At 35.9% G+C, this 20053-nt stretch overlaps 1 protein-coding gene across 1 annotated transcript in view; it reads left to right on the top strand.

Moving 5' to 3' along the window:
- The window catches only part of DNAH14 (dynein axonemal heavy chain 14), a gene marked incomplete at both ends in the record, with an annotated part of 395029 nt that overhangs the window by 15530 nt on the left and 359446 nt on the right, over positions 1 to 20053 (top strand). Inside the window, one exon of the mRNA XM_080698700.1 lies at positions 1983 to 2127. Coding sequence (XP_080554826.1) covers positions 1983 to 2127 — 145 coding nt within the window. The remainder of the gene's footprint in view (positions 1 to 1982; positions 2128 to 20053) is intronic.

Genomic DNA, 20053 nt, shown 5'->3' with positions numbered 1-20053 from the left:
TAACAGTATATTCATAACTTGTTGGTCTACTGGTATCATTTTATCAGTTTGAATGATTATATAAATAATATATTTATGTTCCTTTAATATCCCCTGTTTATAATTTTCTTAAGTATTTTTCCACATATATTTGTAACCATATTAAGAAATCTTATAAATTTTGCTTCCATCATCAAACATATTTTAGAAAACTTGAAAAAGAATAACCTATTATATTTATTTGTATTTGTTTATCATATTATTTCTTCCACTTGGATGTTCCAAGGTTCCTTCTTTTAGATTTTGGTTCTTTAATATTTGGTTTTAAAACTTCTCTACCCGTTCTTTTAAGGTAGTCTTGTTGGCAACAAATTCTTTTACTTTTCCTATATCTTAGAATATCCCAATTTTCTTTTTATTGATAAATATTTTTGCTGTATTTAGAGGATTCTGGGTCAACAGTTCTTTTCTTCCAGCACTTGAAAAATGTGTCAATTTCTTCTGGCCTCCATAGTCATTTGAATTACCTTTATCCTCTTTCTGATTTCAAGAGTTTGTTTTTATTTTTGAAATTTACCATCTTGCCGGGCGTGGTGGCGCACGCTTGTAATCCCCGCGCTTGGGAGGCAGAGACAGGAGGATCGCGCAGGTTCGAAGCACGCTGGTTTAGGAGACCCTGTTTCCAAAATGAAAATGTAAAAAATAGGTCTGGGAGTGTAGCCCGGAGGTAGAAGGGCTTCCAGGAACCCCAGTACCACCAAAAAAAAAAAAAAAAAAAAAAAGAAAGTTACCATCTTGCTAATAAACACTAAGACTCTGTTTGCTTTTTGTGATGTTTCACTTTCCACAGTGTGCCATTTGTCTTTAACATATTCTCTCTTCCTCACTATAGCATATCCTTAGAAGGGAGTACAAGCTTCATAATTGGAGGGGAGGCCTTCTTTAAGATAAATAATGTAAGCTTAGGAAGCAAATGAAAAGCTCATGAAAACTTAAATTTCACTATCTTTATAATATATAAAGCTTATAGCCATAAAATGGAATCACAGGGATGAGCTAACGTCTGATCATTATCTTTTTTGTGTGTAATATGAGCTTGATAAATCTTAAAAGTCAGCCACCCAACAGGAATCATGGAAGACAGAGGACTCCCTCTTCTCCACACTCAGGGAAGTTTTCCATGACTTGATACCATTTTTAAGGAGACTTTTTCTCTTCTACTCAGCTCTTTTCCCCTTCATTCACGTCTTTCTATTATTTCCAATGTTGCTACCAATAACTTGCCTTTATTATAATGATCAGAGCAGCAGAAAGGGGGAGAGAAAGCAATAGGACCATCTTTTTCTCTATTTTCAGACATAGGTAGTCAGAAAATTTAAGAATCATCCTCTAAATGGCCCCTAATACAGTTAATATTTTCCTATAATTGGGATAAAGATAAATTGAAGAAATTTAATTAAAGTTAGTCAGCTTTAAATAAAATTTCATTTAGATAGCATTGCTTGATATTTCAAAATTATTAGAATTAAGTAGCAAAATAGAATAACATATTTTCTTCCCCTCTCCTGATTCATCTTTACTCAACATACAAGTACACAAAATCTTACAACATTATTAGCTAAATGTAACCCACAACACTTAATAATCATTATTATTTAAAATGTGGTCTCAGCCGGGCGTGGTGGCACACGCTTGTAATCCCTGCACTTGAGAGGCAGAGACAGGAGGATAGCGCAGGTTCGAAGCCAGCCACGCGCGCTGGCTTAGGAGACCCTGTTTCCTAATAAATGTAAAAATAGGTCTGAGAGTGTAGCCTGGAGGTAGAAAGGCTTCCAGGAACCCCAGTACCACCCAATAAATAAATAAATAAATAAATAATAAAATAAAATGTGGTCTCAATGCAATACAGTTTAAAATAGCAGACATATTAACTAACTTATGCTAAGTTGCCTTTGATTTTATTTATTTGAAATGAGACATAAATATGTGGAAATTTCTTTCAGGTCATTTTTATATGGCAACCTTTTTTTTGCTGATGAATTATTTCAAGCCTGTTTGCTTTACATAAGAGGACTTTATGAAGATGCAATTAATCTTAAAAATAATGCTGATCACAAAGATAACCCATCTGCTATATGTCTTGTGAAGGTAGGTAAAAGTATACTTCTAGTCTGGTATGGTGGCACATACCTGTAATTTCAGTACTTGGGAGGCTGAGACAGGAGAATTGCAGGTTCACAGACAGCTTGAGCAAGTACTAAGACTCTCATCAACCTAGATAGACCTGTTTCAAAATAAAAATAAAATAGGCCTGGGGGTGTAGTTGAAGATTGAATGCTCCTGGGATCAATCTCCAGTAAAACACATGCACACATGCACTGCCACACAAACAACTATTACCTAACATTAGTATGTAGAAACTAGAAAGAACAAGTAGGGTTTTGAATAAAAGAATTATAGATTTCTAGATCTATTAGTAAGCCATCTTTATGAATGAGTAATGTTCTATACCTGCAAATAATAGGACTTCCAGCTAGGCATGGTAGTTCATGCTTGTAATCCCAGTACTTGGGAGGCTGAGATAGGAGGATCACAGGTTAATGGCCAACCTCAGCTACTTAGTGAGGCCCTTCAAAACTTAATGAGACCCTGTTTCAAAATAAAGACTAAAAAATAAGGCTGGGGGTGTATCTCAGAAGTAGAATGCTCCTGGGTTCAATCCTGAGTAACACACACACACACACACACACACACACACACACAGAATATGACTTCCATGATACCCAGTTATAATTTAGTTAATAACATTCCTTAGAAAAGAATTTCTTCCTTTATTTACCGTGTCATTGAGCCTCTTTATTTTTCAAATGTGTATCTAAAGGTACAATATTATTTATAAATAGTTATATCTAATATTTAATTAATACTTACCTGTTAGTCTTCCCTCAGTATAGCAGTATAGCAGTACAGCATGCAACTCATTCTAAGTTGCAACTCACAGATTTTGTTTAATTTTATGATTTCTCCTGTTTTAATATTCTAAAAAGGATTAATTTTTTTGGTGGTACTGGGGTTCCTGGAAGCCCTTCTACCTCTGGGCTACACTCCCAGACCTAATTTTTATATTTTTATTTGGAAACAGGGTCTCTTAAGCCAGCACAGCTGGCTTCGAACCAGCGCAATCCTCCTGTCTCTACCTCCCAAGCGTAGGGATTACAAGCATGTGCCACGCCCGGCTAAAAAGGATGAATTTTTAATGGAATGATTTAATTAAATTGTTTGAAGCAGTTAAACACATAGAACTATAAATCTTAAACATTTAGTGTACAGTTGAACTGGATTCCAGGTTTTACTTCACTGACCCAATATATGAGGAAGAAACTGAAAAGTAAAATTGTTAGTCATTTAGACATAGAGGAATAAAAAGGTACTTGCAAAATGGATTTATTGTGGTGATTATATACATGTAATATCAATCAACATCTTTAGAACTGAAAATGTGCAATGATTTTTCAGTTTTCTTTGGGTGAATAAATAAAAAGAATGAAGGAAAGTGAATTAATCATTACAGATGAAATATATTTTGTATAGTTATATTCATATATTAGTATTTCAGAGGGTTAAATTCAACTTAAGTAGAAGACATTTCACAAAGCAGTGTTTTTAGTGTTTTTATGTAGAAGGAAACAGGGCAGCTATGATAGTTTTAGGAATGACTGAGTGACAGAATTTGTCAGTTAAAGTAGTAATGGTGGGAAGACAAAGAAGACTTTAGAAAATACACAAGTGAAAAGATGGGAAGGTGGAATGTATGAAAAGATGTTGATAGAGAAGGATCCTGCAACCCGCACACTGCGGGAACCCCAAATTGAGCTGCTATCCACATGCCAAACTACTTTATTAGAACTAAGGAATTAGGAGTGGCACAACTCAGGAATAATTACAAGACACTTATCAGCCAAGACTGAAAGAAGCAACAAGTCCCTGAGAAAAGTGATCCAGAAAGAACAATAGCATGCACATTCAATTGGTGGGAACTTTGGAGTATAAAATAGAAATAGCCTGGAACTCCAGATGATCTCAAATTCAACTCCCTAGGATAAAATACACAGATGATGAAGGTACCTGACATGGAATCACATACCTGGTGGCAATTTCTGTATGGGACACTGGAGAGAAAACTGTACCCATAAGCTTTGCCCCCATTTCTCTGGAGATGGACCACAATGGCATAACTAAGCTGAGCTCAGGCTTATGGGAGGGGGAGGTTGAGAGGAGACCTTAAATGGACCAAATGGGAATACATGAGCTCTAGCCTTGGAACCACAGACGAGCTCACCCAACCGGTTCCCTACAGTCCTTTTTTATTGTCTAGTGGAGAGTGCTGTGACAAGTGTTCCCTGGTGGAGTCAGAGTCCAGCTGGCAGAGGGGAACACCAAACCAGGGTCTGACAGGGTGCATTATAATCTCACATAATGTAGATCATGTTGACAATGGCATACATGCACACAGCACTTGGAGGAGTTTGCTGCAGGTGTGGTGCTAGCACTGGGGACTGGAGGCACTTTCCCACTCAGGGAATGGAGAATTGCATTGGACCCTACTCTTAACTCCAAGAACTGAATCAGCCCTAGAGGCAAATTTCTGAGTGGATTAGGGAGATTGTATGGGGGAGTTTTTACTTGTCCAGCACTAACAGAGCGACTCTGCAGCTGAGCATTTCTCTGTTCCGTCCCATTATTGAAGTACTGGAGATTTTCTAAGCAACAGAAGCTCAGCCCACCTCAAATCAGCCCTTGCTAGTAGGAGGCTATAGCACCCTCATCATCCCATTCCATCCATGCATTACCAGGGGAGCACAGGAGACTCAGAAGTTCAGACTGTCCCCATCTGCCTTCTCCTGATGACTTACCTCCCTGTCCTTAGGGACTCCTAAGATAAACCCAGGAATCCAGAAGCCCAGGAAGGAAGGAAAGAGAGTTTGGATCGGAACTCAGGAGCAGCATTTACATCTTTTCAAAGGAGGCTGGAATCCAAGGGGAAAAAAAAAACTGGCATAGGCTGAGATTATTCATATTTACTCTATTCAGTCCACCCCCCCTTTTTTTTTTCTTCAGTACTGAGGATTGAACCCAGGGGCATTCTACCTCCAGTTTTACCCCAGCCCTATTTTTTATTTTTAAACAGAATCTTAATAAGTTGCTGATGGCCTTCTAGTTGAGGCTGTGATGAACCCGTGGATCCTCCTACCTCATAATCAGTTATTTTCAAATAGGGAAAACTTTGTCAATTTTTTATGCTTTTATTGGTGCATTATAATCTCACATAATGTAGATCATGTCGACAATGGCATACATGCACACAGCACTTGGTATTCTCCCCTCCCCATTTCCCTTCCTCCCAACATAGAGTACCCAGATTGACATTGTTTTATTCACATGTATACACATAGTAGATAGTAGTATTTCCATTAATGAACCTCAGTCTTCATTCTCCTGTACCCTTTCTTCCTGGCTTCCCTAAATTTTCCCTTCCATCTCCTCCATTATCTGGAGTCCCTCTGGTATACCAATTATTCTCTAGCTTGTGCATATTGGAGAAAATATACTTTCTGTGATTAGCTAATCTCACTTAACATTATGTTCTCTGGGTCCTTGCAAATGACATAATTTTGTACTTGATTGCTGTGTAGAATTCCATTGCACGTATTTCTTATAATTTTGTAATCCACTCATCTGTTGATGGACTAGACTAGCTTGGTTCCATAATTTGGCTATTGTGAATTGTGCTGCTATGAACATGAGTATGCATATATTACTGTATTTCTCAGTTTTAACCCCTTTGGAAAAATACCCACTAGTGCTATAACTGGATCATACGGTGGATCCATTCCCAGTTTTGTAAGGAATCCTCCACACTGATCTCTACAGTAACTGAACTAGTTTGCAATCCCACCAAGATTGTAGAAGAGTTCTTATTTCCCCACATCTTGCCAACATTTATTGTTATTTGCCTTCTTATGATTGTCATTCTGATTTGGGCTAGATGGAATCAAAGTGTAGTTTTGATTTGCATCTCCCTGACTGCTAATGATGTTCAGCATTTTTTCATGTATGGGCCATTTGTATCTCTTCTTTTGTGAAGTGTGTATTCAGTTCAATTGCCCATTTCTTGACTGTGTTATTTGTTTTTCTAGTGTAAAGTCTTTTAAGTTCTTTGTGCATTCTAGATATTAGTCTTTTCTCAGAGGGATAGCTGGTAGAGAGCTTCTCCCATTCTGTAGGCTTTCTCTTTAGGCTCTTGATGATTTCTTTTAATGAGCATAAACTTTTTAGTTTGATGCCATCTCCCTTATTAATTCTTGTTTTAATTTCCTGAGCTTTGGGGTTTGAGGAAGTTTCTACCTGTGCCTATCTGTTGTAGTGTTAACCTGTGCTCTCCTCTAGTATCTTCACAGTCTCTGTATTAATTTCCAAGTTTTTTATTCATCTGGAGTTGATTCCTGTGAAAGGTAAGAGGTAAGGATTTAGTTCTGTTTTTCTATAAATGGGTAACCAGTTTTTCCAACACTATTTGTTGAAAAGGCTGTCTTTTCTCCAGTGTATATATTTGACCCCTGTGTCAAAGATCAATTGGCTATATATAACTATGTGGATTTGTTTTTATATCTTCTATTCTCTTCCATTGGTCTGTGTATATGTTTTTGTGCTAATACCATGCTGTTTTGATTAGTATGGCTCTGTAGTATAATTTGAAGTCAGGAATTGTGATGCCTCCTACATGGTTCTCATTACTGAGAATTGCTTTGATTATCCTGGATTTTTTGTTTCTCCTTATGAAAGTTATGACTGATTTTTCTAGGTCTATGAAAAATAACATTGAGCATATATATATATATATATATATATATATATTGCATTATATATATAATGGTGGAATATACATACATATATATATACATATATATGTGTGTGTGTGTGTGTGTGTGTGTGTGTGTGTGTGTGTGTGTGTGGTGCTGGGGTTCCTGGAAGCCCTTCTACCTCCGGGTTACACACCCAGACCTATTTTTACATTTTTATTTGGAAACAGGGTCTCCTAAGCCAGCGTGCATGGCTGGCTTCGAACCTGTGCGATCCTCCTGTCTCTGCCTCCCAAGCGCGGGGATTACAAGCATACATTGATACTTTGATAGGGGTTGTATTGATTTTGTAGATAACTTTTGGTAGAATGGCCATTTTGATATTTATTCTGCCTATCCTAGAGCAAGGGAGATCTTTTCATCTTCCAAAGTCATCTTCAATTTCTTTCTGTAGTGTTTTTATAATTTTCATTGTAGAGTTCTTTTACCACTTTATTTAGATTTATTCCTAGGTATTTTATTGGTTTTGAGGTTATTGTGAATGAAATTGTTTTCTGTATTTCTTTCTTCATGGATTCATAGTTGGCAAATAGAAAATCTACTGATTTCTTTAGGTTGATTTTGTATCCCACTACTTAGCTTAATTGATTAATCAGCTCCACTGGCCTTTTGGTTGAGTTTTTGGGGTCTTTTAGATATAGGATTATATCATCTGCAAACAAAGATAATTTTAATTCTTCTTTTCCTATTTGATTTTTTTTTATATCCTTCTCTTGTCTTATTGTTCTGGCAAGAGTCTCAAGGACTATACTGAAAAGGAGTGGTGAAATCTGGGTGTGGTGCTGCATACTTGTAATCCCAGCATTCAGGAAACTGAGATTGAAGGATTGTGGTTTACAGACAGGCTCAGCTACTTAGTGAGGCCCTTTGGAACTCAGTGAGACCCTGTTTCAAAAATAAAAAGACTAAAAAATAGACATAGAGGTGTAGTTCGGAGGCACAATGCCCCTAAGTTTCATCCCTGGTACCACACACACACACAAAAAGTGATATTCCTGATGTTAGAGGGAATTCCTACAGTTTTTCCCCATTCAATGTGATGTTGGCTTTGGGTTTATTGTATATTGCCTTAATGATAACTGAGATGTGTTCCTTCTCTTCCTATTTTCTGCAATATTTTTAACATGAGTGGGTGTTGGATTTTGTGAAATGCTTTTGCAGCATTTGCTGATATGATCAGCAATGTGATTTTTGTTCTTAGTTCTATTTATGTTGTGAATAACATGTACTGATTTTTGTATGTTGAATCAGCCTTGCTTTCCTGGGATGAAAGCAACTTGATTGTGATGTACAATTTTCTTGATGTGGTTTTGAATGTGCATGGCTAATATTTAGTTTAAAATTTTTACATCTGTGTTCATCAGCGATTGGTCTGTAATTTTATTTTCTTGAGGTATCTTTATTTGGTGTTGGTATTAATGTGATACTGGCCTTATAGAAGATGTTTGAAAAATATCCCATCTCTTGCAATTTTATGAAATAACTTGTGAAGTATAGGGTTTAGTTCTCTAAACTTTTGTATAATTCAGGTGGAAACCTACCTAGATGTGGGCTTTTTTTTATAATAATTTTTATTGCTGTTTCTACTTTTTTGTTTATCATTGGTTGATTTAGATTTTCTGTATTCTCTTGGTTAAATTTAGATAGGTTGTATATGTTTAGAAATTTGTCAATATCTTTAATGTTTCCCGGTTTATTAGAATATAAATTTCCAAAATAGTTTCTGATGACCCTCTGAATTTCCTCACTGTCTATGGTGTCTCCTTTTTAATTTCTCATTATTTGGGTTGATTTTCTCTTTCTTTTGGATAGGTTGGCGAGGGGCTTGTCAATCTTTTCTAAAAAACAGCTTTTGTATTTGTTGATCTTTTGTATTTTTTTATTCTCTTTCATTTATTTCTGCTCTGATTTTAATTATTTCTTGCCTTCTTCTGGGTTTAGGATTAGACTATTCCTGTTTTCATTCTAGAGGAGTGTCATTAGGTTGTTTATTTGTCTATTTTCTGTTCTTCTTATGTGGGCATTCAGTGCTATAAATTTCCTCTTAACACTGCCTTCAAGTGTCCCATACATTTTGGTATGTCATGTCTCTATTTTTGTTTAATTCCAGGATGTTTTATTTCTCTCCTTATTGTTCTGATCCATTCCTTGTTCAACATTGTATTGTTCAATCTCCATGTATTTGTGTAATTTATTTTTGTCTTCCTGTTGTTTATTTCTACTTTTATTTCATTGTGATCTGAAAAGATTTAGGGAATTATATCTTTTTAATTTGATGGTGCTTACTATATATTGGTCTATTTTTGAGAAGGTTCTACTGGCAGCTGAGAAGAATGTGTACTCAGCTGTTGCTTGTTGAAATATTCTGTATATGTGTATTAGGTTCATTTGATTTATAATGTTCTTAAGGTCTAAAGAGTCTTCTCATCTTTTGTCTTGAAGATTGATCCAGTGGCGTGAGTGGTGTGTTGAATCTCCCAATATTGTTGTATTTGGGTCTATTTGAGACCTGATGTCCCAAAGAGTTTGTTTTATAAATGTGGGTGCACTCATATTTGGGGCATAAATGTTTACTATCATATCTTCTTGCTCTTTGATTGTTTCAGTTATTAATAGGAAGTGCTTGGCTTTGTCCCTTCTGATGGGTTTTAGCTTAAAGTTATTAGATATCAGCATTGCCACTCCTGCTTGTTTTTTTTAATTAATTTATTTTTTAAATTGGTGCATTGTAGTCATATATCAATCACATTGGAGTACAAGACTTGAGAGGATATACAAGCACACATCATCCAATTAGCCCTCCTCCAGCCCCCATCCCATTCCCTCCCCCTCCCTCCATTCCACACTTCTTTGGTGATTTACTTTGATACATTTGTTTATGTACCTCCTGCGTTTTAAAGAGGCTCCGTCCTCCATTATTACATACCCCCTGATTGGTCACATTAGTTGCTTCACTATAGGGCCTTTTCTATAGCTCAACCTCTTCCTGTTGCCCTTTTCCTCCTAGTTATTGCTGATTAAGAGAAGCGTCTGATTTATATTTTCTGCGATATTTCTCTGTGCATGCTGCGTTGCAAGTACCAATCCCACTCTTGATGGTCCCAGTAGTGGCCTGGCTACTCAGTGGACTGATCCAGACCTCGCTGGCTCAAGCAGCGGCCTTGCCTCATGGGAGGCCCCAGTTCTGGTCTCGCTGGCCCCTGAACCGGTCTAACCCCTAAGCTGGCTTTGGTCCCGGCCTTGGAGGCCGCATCACTCCTGCTTGTTTTTGGTCTCCATTTGCATGTTATATTATTTTTCCATCCTTTCACCTTTAGCCTATGGATATCTTTGGCTGTAAAGTGAGTTTCTTGCAAGTAGCATATATTTGGATTATGGGTTTTTTTTTTTTTTTCAGTACTGGGGACGGAACCCAGGGGCATTCTACCTCTGAGCTTACACAACCAGCCCTAATTTTTATTATTTATTTTGAAACAGGGTCTTACTGAGTTGCAAAGGCATCACTAAGTATCTGAGGCTGTCCACAAACCTAGATCTTCCTGTCTCAGCCTCCCAAATGCTAGGATTTCAAGCATGCTCTACCACGCCTGGCTCTGGTTTATGGTTTTTAATCCACATTGCCAAGCCTATGTTTTTTAATTGGGGAGTTAAGCCCTTTGGCATCCAGTGTTATTATTGAAATATGATTTTTTTGTCATTTTATATTCTATATTCTGTTTAATGTAGTGTTATTTCTTCTTTGTTTAGTTGCCCACCTTATGGAATTTGCTTCTTCTTTGGTTTTGGAATTTGCTTATTTTTTTCTTCTTTATGATTTATTTACTTAAGTATTTTCTCTAGTGCTGGCTTGCTAGTCATGAATTACTAAAGATTTTGCTTATCTTAGAACATTTTTACTTCTCCATCAAATTTGAATATTTTTTTCTGGATATAGTAGTCTTGGTTGGAAGTTGTTTTCTGGAGTACTTCATACCAGTCCATCCTGGCATTTATGACTTGGGTTGTGAAGTCTAGAGTGATTTGTATTGTTTTACTCCTGCATGTCACCTGTTCTTTTGTTTTCACTGCTTTTAATACTCTTTACTTGTCCTCAATGTTAGTCATTTTGATGATTTCATGACATAAGGAGGTCCTTCTGTGATCTCAATGGTGTTTTGTATGTCTCTTGCACATAGATGTCCAAGTCTTTTTCTATGTTTTGAAAATTTTCTGAAATTATTTCTCTGAAGAGGTTATAGATACTTTGGTCTGTGCCTTTTTTCCTTCTTTAGTGCCTTTTATCCCTAAGTTAGGATGTTTTGTATTGTTCCATAATTGTTGGATGTTTAGGCTGTGTTGTTGTAATGTCTTCTGTATACTGTTTTTCTTTTGTATACTGTTTTTCTTCTGTATACTGTTTTGAATGAACTGCCTTAAAAATGATATTGTTTTCCATTTCATCTAATCTTTCAGAATTTCTTTCTATTGCTGCCTTCATTTCATGTATTGATTCTTTCATTCCAGGCCTCCTTCATTTCATTCAAAACATCTTTCTGGTTCTTCCTTCTTTTCTTTCTTTCTTTCCTTCTTTCTTTCTCAGTACTGGGGTGTCAGTCTCTAGTGCACTGGAGACCTAAGGGTAAAGCCGATTCACGGGACACAGGGGATGCAGGTTTCATGAACACTGCATGTTTTATTGAAAGAGCAATCAGACTTTTATAGAGAAAGCTTCCATGGGATCCATAGATGAGTTAACTATTTTAGACATTACAAGGTTATCTTAAAGCAACAATAGCTGTGTGTGAGTAAAGCCAAAGGAGGAGTCTCAAAGCAACTTTTTGTTTTACAATTAGTAGCAAAGAACTCCTGTGACTGCTCATAACTTCTCAAGCTGTTTATCATACCAATAAGTTTTCTGAGAAATGTCTATGCTGGGAAGGACCTTCAGTGAGAGGGCCGGAGCTGCTTCCTGACCTTGAAGGCAAGACTCATAGCTCGCTGATTAGAGGAAGTATGCTTGCCTCCCAGCCTGGCATTCCAAGCTGCTTCTCAGGAGCTAGAGTTGCTTCGTTAACCCTTCAAGCAGGAGCCTGCATCTCAGTACTCTCACATGGGGGTTGAACTCAGGGGCATTCTATCTCCAAGTTACACCCCTAGCCCTACTTCTTTATTTTGAAACAGGGTCTCACTGAATTGCAAAGGGCCTCAGTAAGTGAGCTGTGGCTGTCTGCAATCTGTGATCCTCCTATCTGAGCCTCCCAAATACTAGGATTACAAGCATGTGCCAACAGGAAAAAAATTAAGCCAAATAGAAGACAAGAAATAAATTAGGACAGAAAAAAATGACATATAGAATAAAAATACAAAAAAATTAAACCAAAATTGTGTTTTTTTGGAAAATATGCAAGATTAAGAAACCCTTAGATAATTTAACCAAAAGAGAGAAATGACCCAAATAAATAGAATAAGAGACAAAGCAGGAGCTATTACCACAGACACCATAAAAATCAAACCATTAGTAACTACTTTGAAAATTTATACTCCAACAAATTGGAAAATCTAGAAGAAATGAACATATTTCTAGATTATTACAACATTGCTAAATAGAGCCAGGAGGACATAGAAAACCTTAACAAGACAATATAAAACAATGAGTTTGAAGCAGTATTAAAAAGGCTCCCAACAAAAGTCCAGGTCCCAATGAATTCTCAGCTGATTTCTACAAGACCTTCAAGGAAGAACTAAGCCCTATGCTTCTCAAATCACTTCATAAAATATAAAAAGATGGAATACTTCCTGATTCATTCTGTGAAGTGAATATCATTCAGATACTCAAAACAGATGAGGATATTACAAAGAAAGAAAATTGTGAAAACATTTTCTTAATTTAGACACAAAATTTCTTAATAAAATATTAGGAACTGGAATTCAAAAACTCATGAAGAAATCATCCACTATGACCAAGTAGGTTTAATCCCAAGGATGCAGTGATGGTTCAACATACAAAAATAGACATGTTTCATTTATCACATAAATAAAACTAAGGACAAAAATAATCATTTCAATAGATGGAGAAAAATATTTGACAAAATTTAATATCTATTAACATTAAGGACACTGCAGAACACTGTGATAGAAGGAACTTCAACATAATAAATGCAATGTACAACAAAGCCAACAGCATAATGAATGGGAAACAAAACTGCAAGAATTCCCTTTAAAGTCAGAAAAAAGATAAGGATACCCATTATCACCACTTCATTTTTAAAATAAAATTTACCACTCCATTTTAATAAAGTACTTGAAACACTAGCTGGAGTATAAGGCAAGAAGAAAAAGTAAAAGGAATACAAATAAGAAAAAAAGAACAAATTATATCTATATTTGCTGATGTCATGAACTTATACATAGAAGACCCCCCCAAAAAAAAACAACCCAACCAGAAGACTTCTAGAGCTGAATAAGAAATTCAGTGAAATAGCAGAATACAAAATCAATATACAAAACCAGTAGCTTTTCTTTATGCCTATCCTGGATCTCCTAAAAAGAAAACTGGAAAATAATTTTATTCATAATAACCTCAAAAATAATATTTAGGAATAACTCTAATAACCAGGTGAAAGACCTCTACAATGAATATAATATATATATCCATTTCATGTATTGATTCTTTCATTCCAGGCCTCCTTCATTTCATTCAAAACATCTTTCTCTCTCTTTCTTTCTTTCTTTCTTTCTTTCTTTCTTTCTTTCTTAGTACTGGGGGTTGAACTCAGGGGCATTCTACCTCCAAGTTACACCCCTGCCCCTACATATATATATATCTGCCCCTAATATATATATATATATATATATATATGTATATATATATATATATACATATATATATATATATATATATATATATATATATATTCACTATGTAACAGAGATTTTGAAATTACTCAAGGAAGGCATAGGTCCAACACTCTAACACAGGTAGAAACTTCCTCAATAAGACCTTCAAAGCTAAGGAAATTAAAAGTAAGAATAAATGAGATGGCATTAAACTAAAAAAATCATGCTCATCAAAGTAAACCATCAAGAGTCTAAAGAGAGAGCCTACAGAACGGGAGAAGGTCTTTCACAGGTACTTCTCTGATAGAACTAATATCCATAATATAAAAAGAACTTAAAAGATTTAACAAAAAAAAGCAAAATGACCTAATCAAGACATGGGCAATTTAAATAGACACTTCACAAAAGAAGAAATACAAATGTCCAATAAATATATGAAAAAATGTTCAACATTTTAACAATCAGGGAGGTACAAATGAATACTACACAAATTCCATATAATCCCAATTAGAATTTCAATCATTAATAAGTCAAAAAACAATAAATGATGATGAGGGAATGGACAAATAGAAACTCATACAATGTTGGTGAGATTGTAAATTAATGCAGCCAATATGAAGATCAATGTGGAGGATTTCTCAGAAAACTTGGAATGAATCCATGATATAATCCAGCTATACTACTCCTGGGTATCTTTCCAAAGGTATGGAAATTAGAGAATTACAGTAATATACACATATTCATATTCATAGCAGCATACAATTTATGATAGCCAAATTATATGGCCAATGTATGTGTTCATCAGCAGATGAGTAGATGACAAAAGTATGGAATATACACACAATGAAACTCTGATCAGCCATAAAGAACAAAATTAGGTCATTTGCAGGAAAATGGATGGACCTAGAGAACATTGTGATTAGTAAAATTATTCAATCACAGAAAGTGGAGGTTTATATTTTTTCCCTCATAGGCACAGGCTAGAGAGTAATCAAGATACAAGAGGGACTTTAGATAATGGAGAAGAAATACCAGTGGACTGATGGAGTGGGTATAGAGGAGGATGGTGGGCAGGATGTGGGAAAGGGGGATTAATGAAGGAAACACATGCACTGAAGTTATATACATATATGAAATTATCAATGCCAATCTCAATTTCACGTATGAGAAAGGGTAGGTAGTTGGGGGAGAGCCAAAAGGAATCTCACCAAGTGCTGTGTGTATATATACTCCTATCACTTTGAATTACACTATGATGTGAGACTACAATGCACAAATAAAGGCATATGTGCACATACATACATACATATGTGTGTGTGTATGTTCTGAACAGATCAATATCAAACAATGAGTTTGAAGCAGAAATAAAAAGATCTCAACAAAGAAAAGCCCAGGTTCTTTCTGATGGAGTCTCAGATAAATTCTACAAGACCTTCAAAGAAGACCTAAACCCTGTGCTTCCCAATTGTTTCAGAAAATAGAAAATAGATGGAATACTTCCTAATTTGTTTTACAAAACCAGCATCACCCTCAGCCTCAAGGCAAATAAAGATACTTTAAAGAAAGAAAAACACAGACTTATTTTCTTAATGAATACAGAGAAAACAATTCTTAATATAGTACTAGCAACTTAAATTAAAAACACATTAATTAAAAATTAAGAAAATCATCCACCATGACCAAGTAGATTTCATCCCAGGGATTTAAGAATGGTTCAGCATATACAAACCAGTAAATATAATTCATCACATAAACTGAATGAAAAACAAAAGCAACATGCTGCAGAAAAAGCATTTGACAATATTCAATACCCTTTTGTTTTAAGAACACTGAAGAAACTAGGTATAGAAAGAAGTTATCTCAATATTATAAAGGTAATTTGTGATAAAATCAAAGCTTATATCATACTGAATGGAGAAAAACAAAAATAATTGCTGTTAAAATAAAGAACAAGTCAAGGATTCCCACTCTCACCACTGTACTCAAAGTTCTAGCTGGGGCAATAAGTCAAAAGAAGGAAATTAAAGTGATACAAAGAGGGAAAGACGTGGTAGAATTATTTCTATTTGCTGATGACATAATCATATCCTTAGAAGACCCAATAAAATCAACTAAAAGACTTCTAGAGTCAATAAAAAAAAATTCAGCATTGTATTCAGTTAAAAATCAACTTTAAAAAATCAGTAGCGTTTCTATATACCAGTCATTAATTTACTGAAAAAGTAAAATGGACTAAATTCCATTTATGGTAGCTCCAAAAAGAATAAAATACTTAGGTAAATATCTAACCAAAGAAGTAGAAGACTTCTACAATAGAAACTACAAGAAACCAAGGAAAGAAATAAAAGAAGGCCTTAGAAGATGGAAAGAGCCGGGCGTGGTGACGCACGCTTGTAATCCCCGCGCTTGGGAGGCTGAGACAGGAGGATCGCGCAGGTTCGAAGCCAGCCGCGCGCGCTGGCTTAGGAGACCCTGTTTCCAAATTTAAAAAATGTAAAAATAGGTCTGGGAGTGTAGCCCAGAAGTAGAAGGGCTTCCAGGAACCCCAGTACCACCAAAAAAAAAAAAAAAAAAAAGAAGAAGATGGAAAGATCTTCTAGATAGGCAGAATAAACAATCATCAAAATGGCCATACAACCAAAAGCAAATACAGATTCAGTGTAATTTCTATTAAATAAACACCAACATCATTCTTCACAGAAATAAAAAAATTTAAATTTATACAGAAAAACAGAAGACTCAAACTAGCCAAAGGAATTATTAGTAAGAAAAAACAAACTGGAGAGACTTCAGGAAAGATGGCAACAGAGGGAAGCAGCCATCTTAGTCATACTGACACTGTATTGTCATGAAAACAGCATCTTGACAAGAAAAAAAAAAAAAAACAGCAAAAAATTGAACAAAGAAAAATCAACAAGAACAAAGAAACCCTGAAAGGCAGTGAAAACAAAGCCAGAAGACAGAACAGAGGACAACAAAGTATCCTGTGTGCCTCCCCTGGGGAATGGCTATAGCCATGGGGGCCATGAGGGCACCATCTTGCCTAACTGTGCCAGGACTGCTGGCACTGCAGCCTCCAGAGACCTCCAGCAAAAAAGCCAACAACATAATGTGAAGTAAGCAGCTACAGCTCATCAGAATTATAATTGGTTGGCACCTTGCTCCATGCTCCACAGAGATCCTACTGCCTGAACACAAAGAATCTGGCAGTGACAGTGGAACCCACCTTATCCTTCAGAGATCCATAGTGGTGCTCAACAACATAAGCAAACTAGTCAACCCCGTGTGGCAAATGATAGAATTGCAGGGACTGAGACTTTGTGGTTCACTCTAGTGAAGGTGGAGGTGGAATTTGCTGTTAGACATAGCAGAGCCAAAGATTAGCAGACAATCCGTAGGGTCAATCGGGCAAAGAGACCTATAGTCCATAGGCCTATAGCACCATAGTAGGGCTTCCAGATATCTCCACAGATGACTCAGTCGTGGTGACCAGGGAGAAGTCAGACTAACCCAACCACATCTGTGGAGAATGCAGACCCCTATGTAACACTAGGTGTGGTCCTAGTGGCACCTACCACCATAGGTGGAGAGAGATGCAGGCTCAGGGTCTGTAGAAAGCATAGAGAACAGTTCTTACACTGGATCTGGCCCCAGTGATTCCTGCCACCTACATAGGCAGAGAGACTCAGGAACAGGCCATGCGGAGAGCTCAGAGACCCAGGCTTGCAGCAGGAGAGGTACCAGTGGCACTCAGTGCCTGCACAGACAGAGACACCAGGCCAGGGTCCCAATCATTGAAGAAGACCAAAAAACTGACATCATTACTATAAGTTACAGAGCAAATGAGAGCATTTGGAACATGCTCAAGAGCCTAATATAGAAACAAACTTTAGATGGCTAAAAATATACATGTAGACCAAGAAGGACAGCAGAAGTCAAGTCTGCTCTGTACTCATATATGTATAGAGTTGTTTTGTTTTGGGTGGGTTCTTTTGTACATGTGCTTGTTTAATCAGATAAAAGGTTCATCATGCCACATAATCAAATTGACAAATGTAGAGGCTAACGAGAGAATCTTAAAGGCAATGAAAGTAAAAGACCAAGTGACATTTTTTAGCAAACCAATAAGAACGACTCCAGACTTCCCAAACGAAGTCATGAAATCCAGGAGGGCCTGGAGCAACATATTAAAAACTCTGAAAGAAAACAACTTCCAACCCAAACTATTCAACCCAGAAAAACAATCCCTCACATTCAATGGAGAAATAAAAGTCTTCCATGACAAACAAGGGGAATTTATGTCTTCTAAACCAGCAGTAGAGAAAACACTCAAAGATATTAATTACAAAGAATTAATAAACACCAGAACCAGAGGAACAATGATTTTCATCAAACAACTAAGAAAAGAAGAACAAACACTACCTCAAACAGAAGTTAAAACTCAAAATATTAGGAATTAAAAGTCACCTCTCAATTATCACACTAAATACAAATGGCTTCAACTCCCCAATAAAAAGACATAAGGTGGCAAAAACTAGAATCCATCTATCTGTTGCCTGCAAGAAACACACCTTAAAGATAGTAAGAAACCAAAGGTAAAAGGGCTGGAGCAAGGTAATCCATGCTAATATAACTCAAAGAAAGCAGGAGTAGCAACTATTATATCAGACAAATTAGACTTTAAGCCTAAACTTAGAAGAGATAAAGCGGGTTATTATTTTTTAACAGTAAAAGGAAAAATTCAGCAAGAGGATATAATGATAGTCAACATTTATGCCCTAAACATAGGCAGAACCACTTTCATAAGACAAACTCTTTGTGACATTAAGCCACACTTAGATCCCAATACAGTAATATGGGCAGACTTCAACACTCCTCTCACACCACTGAACCAGTCTTCTACACAAAAGGTCATTAAAATGCCTTAGCCCTAAAGAACACCATAAATGAAATGGACGTATGTGAGAGAAAAAAATTACATTTTTTTTTCAGCTACTCATGAAACCCTCTTCAAAATAGACCACATCCTGGGCCACAAAATGAGCATTAGCAAATTCAAAACATGTGACATAATCCCCTGTGTCTTTTTAGACCACAATGGAATGAAACTGGAAATCAACTATAAGAAAATCCAGAGAAACCACATAAACACATGGAAACTTAACACTATTGAAGGAGAAATGCGTCATAAAAGAAATAAGGGGAAAAATTAAAAATTAAGAAATTTCCAGAAACAAATGAAAATAGAGGCACAATATACCAAAATTTCTGGGACACCTTGAAGGCAACATTAAGAAGAAAAATTCATAGCACTGTGTACTTATATAGAAATAGAAAATCATTAAATAATTAAGCTAATAATACATCTCAAAGTCTTTGAAAAACAGGAAGAGTCTAACCCAAAGCCAGTAGAAGACAGGAAATTATTAAAATCAGAGAAGAAATCAATAAAGAATGAAAAATATAAAAAATCATAAAAATCAAAAGCTTGTTTCTTGAAAAAAATAGCAAGATAGGTAAGTCACTTACAAACTTAACCAAAAGAAAGAAAAAATCAACACAAATTACTAAAATAAGAGATGAAAAATGTGATATTACCACTGACAGCATGAAAATCCAGAGAATTATCAGAAATTACTTTGAAAAATTCTATTTCAACAAATTAGAAAACCTAGAAGAAATTGACAAACAACTAGATATATACAACCTTTATAAATTGAATCAAGAAGATATAAAAAAAATTTAAACTGACCAGTAACAATCAAAGAAATTGAAGCAACCCAGGAGCATTCTACCTCTGAGCTATACCCCCAGCCCTATTTTTTGTTCTTTATTTTGAAACAGGGTCTCACTGAATTGTAGAGGGCCTTACTAAGTAGCTGAGTCTGTCCACGACCCTAGATCCTCCTGTCTCAGCCTCCTGAATGCTGGGATTACAAGCATGTGCCACCATGCCCAGCTCAGATATAAGATTAATATCTAGATATATGATATATTAAGAACTTTAAAAACTAAATACTAAAAAAAAAACTCAGTCAGAAAATGTGCAGTGGATCTGAATAGAGATTTGTCAAAAGAAGAAATACAGTTGGCCAATAAATATATAAAAAATGGCTCAACATCATTGGCAATCAAGGAAATGCAAACCAAAATGGCACCAAGATTTTATCTAACCTCAGTTATAATGTCAATCATCAAGAATACAAACAAGGACAAATGCTAGCAAAGATGTGAGGAAATAGAAACTCTAATATACTATTGGTGAAATTTAAAATTAGTACAGATGCTTTTTTTTTTTTTTTTTTTTAGTACCAGGGATTGAACTCAGAGGCATTCTA

This window comes from Muscardinus avellanarius (assembly GCF_963383645.1).
Source record: "Muscardinus avellanarius genome assembly, chromosome: 7".
Classification (NCBI taxonomy): domain Eukaryota; kingdom Metazoa; phylum Chordata; class Mammalia; order Rodentia; family Gliridae; genus Muscardinus; species Muscardinus avellanarius.
The sequence above is the reverse complement of the archived record's forward strand: the minus strand, read 5'-3'. Positions and strand labels throughout refer to the sequence as shown.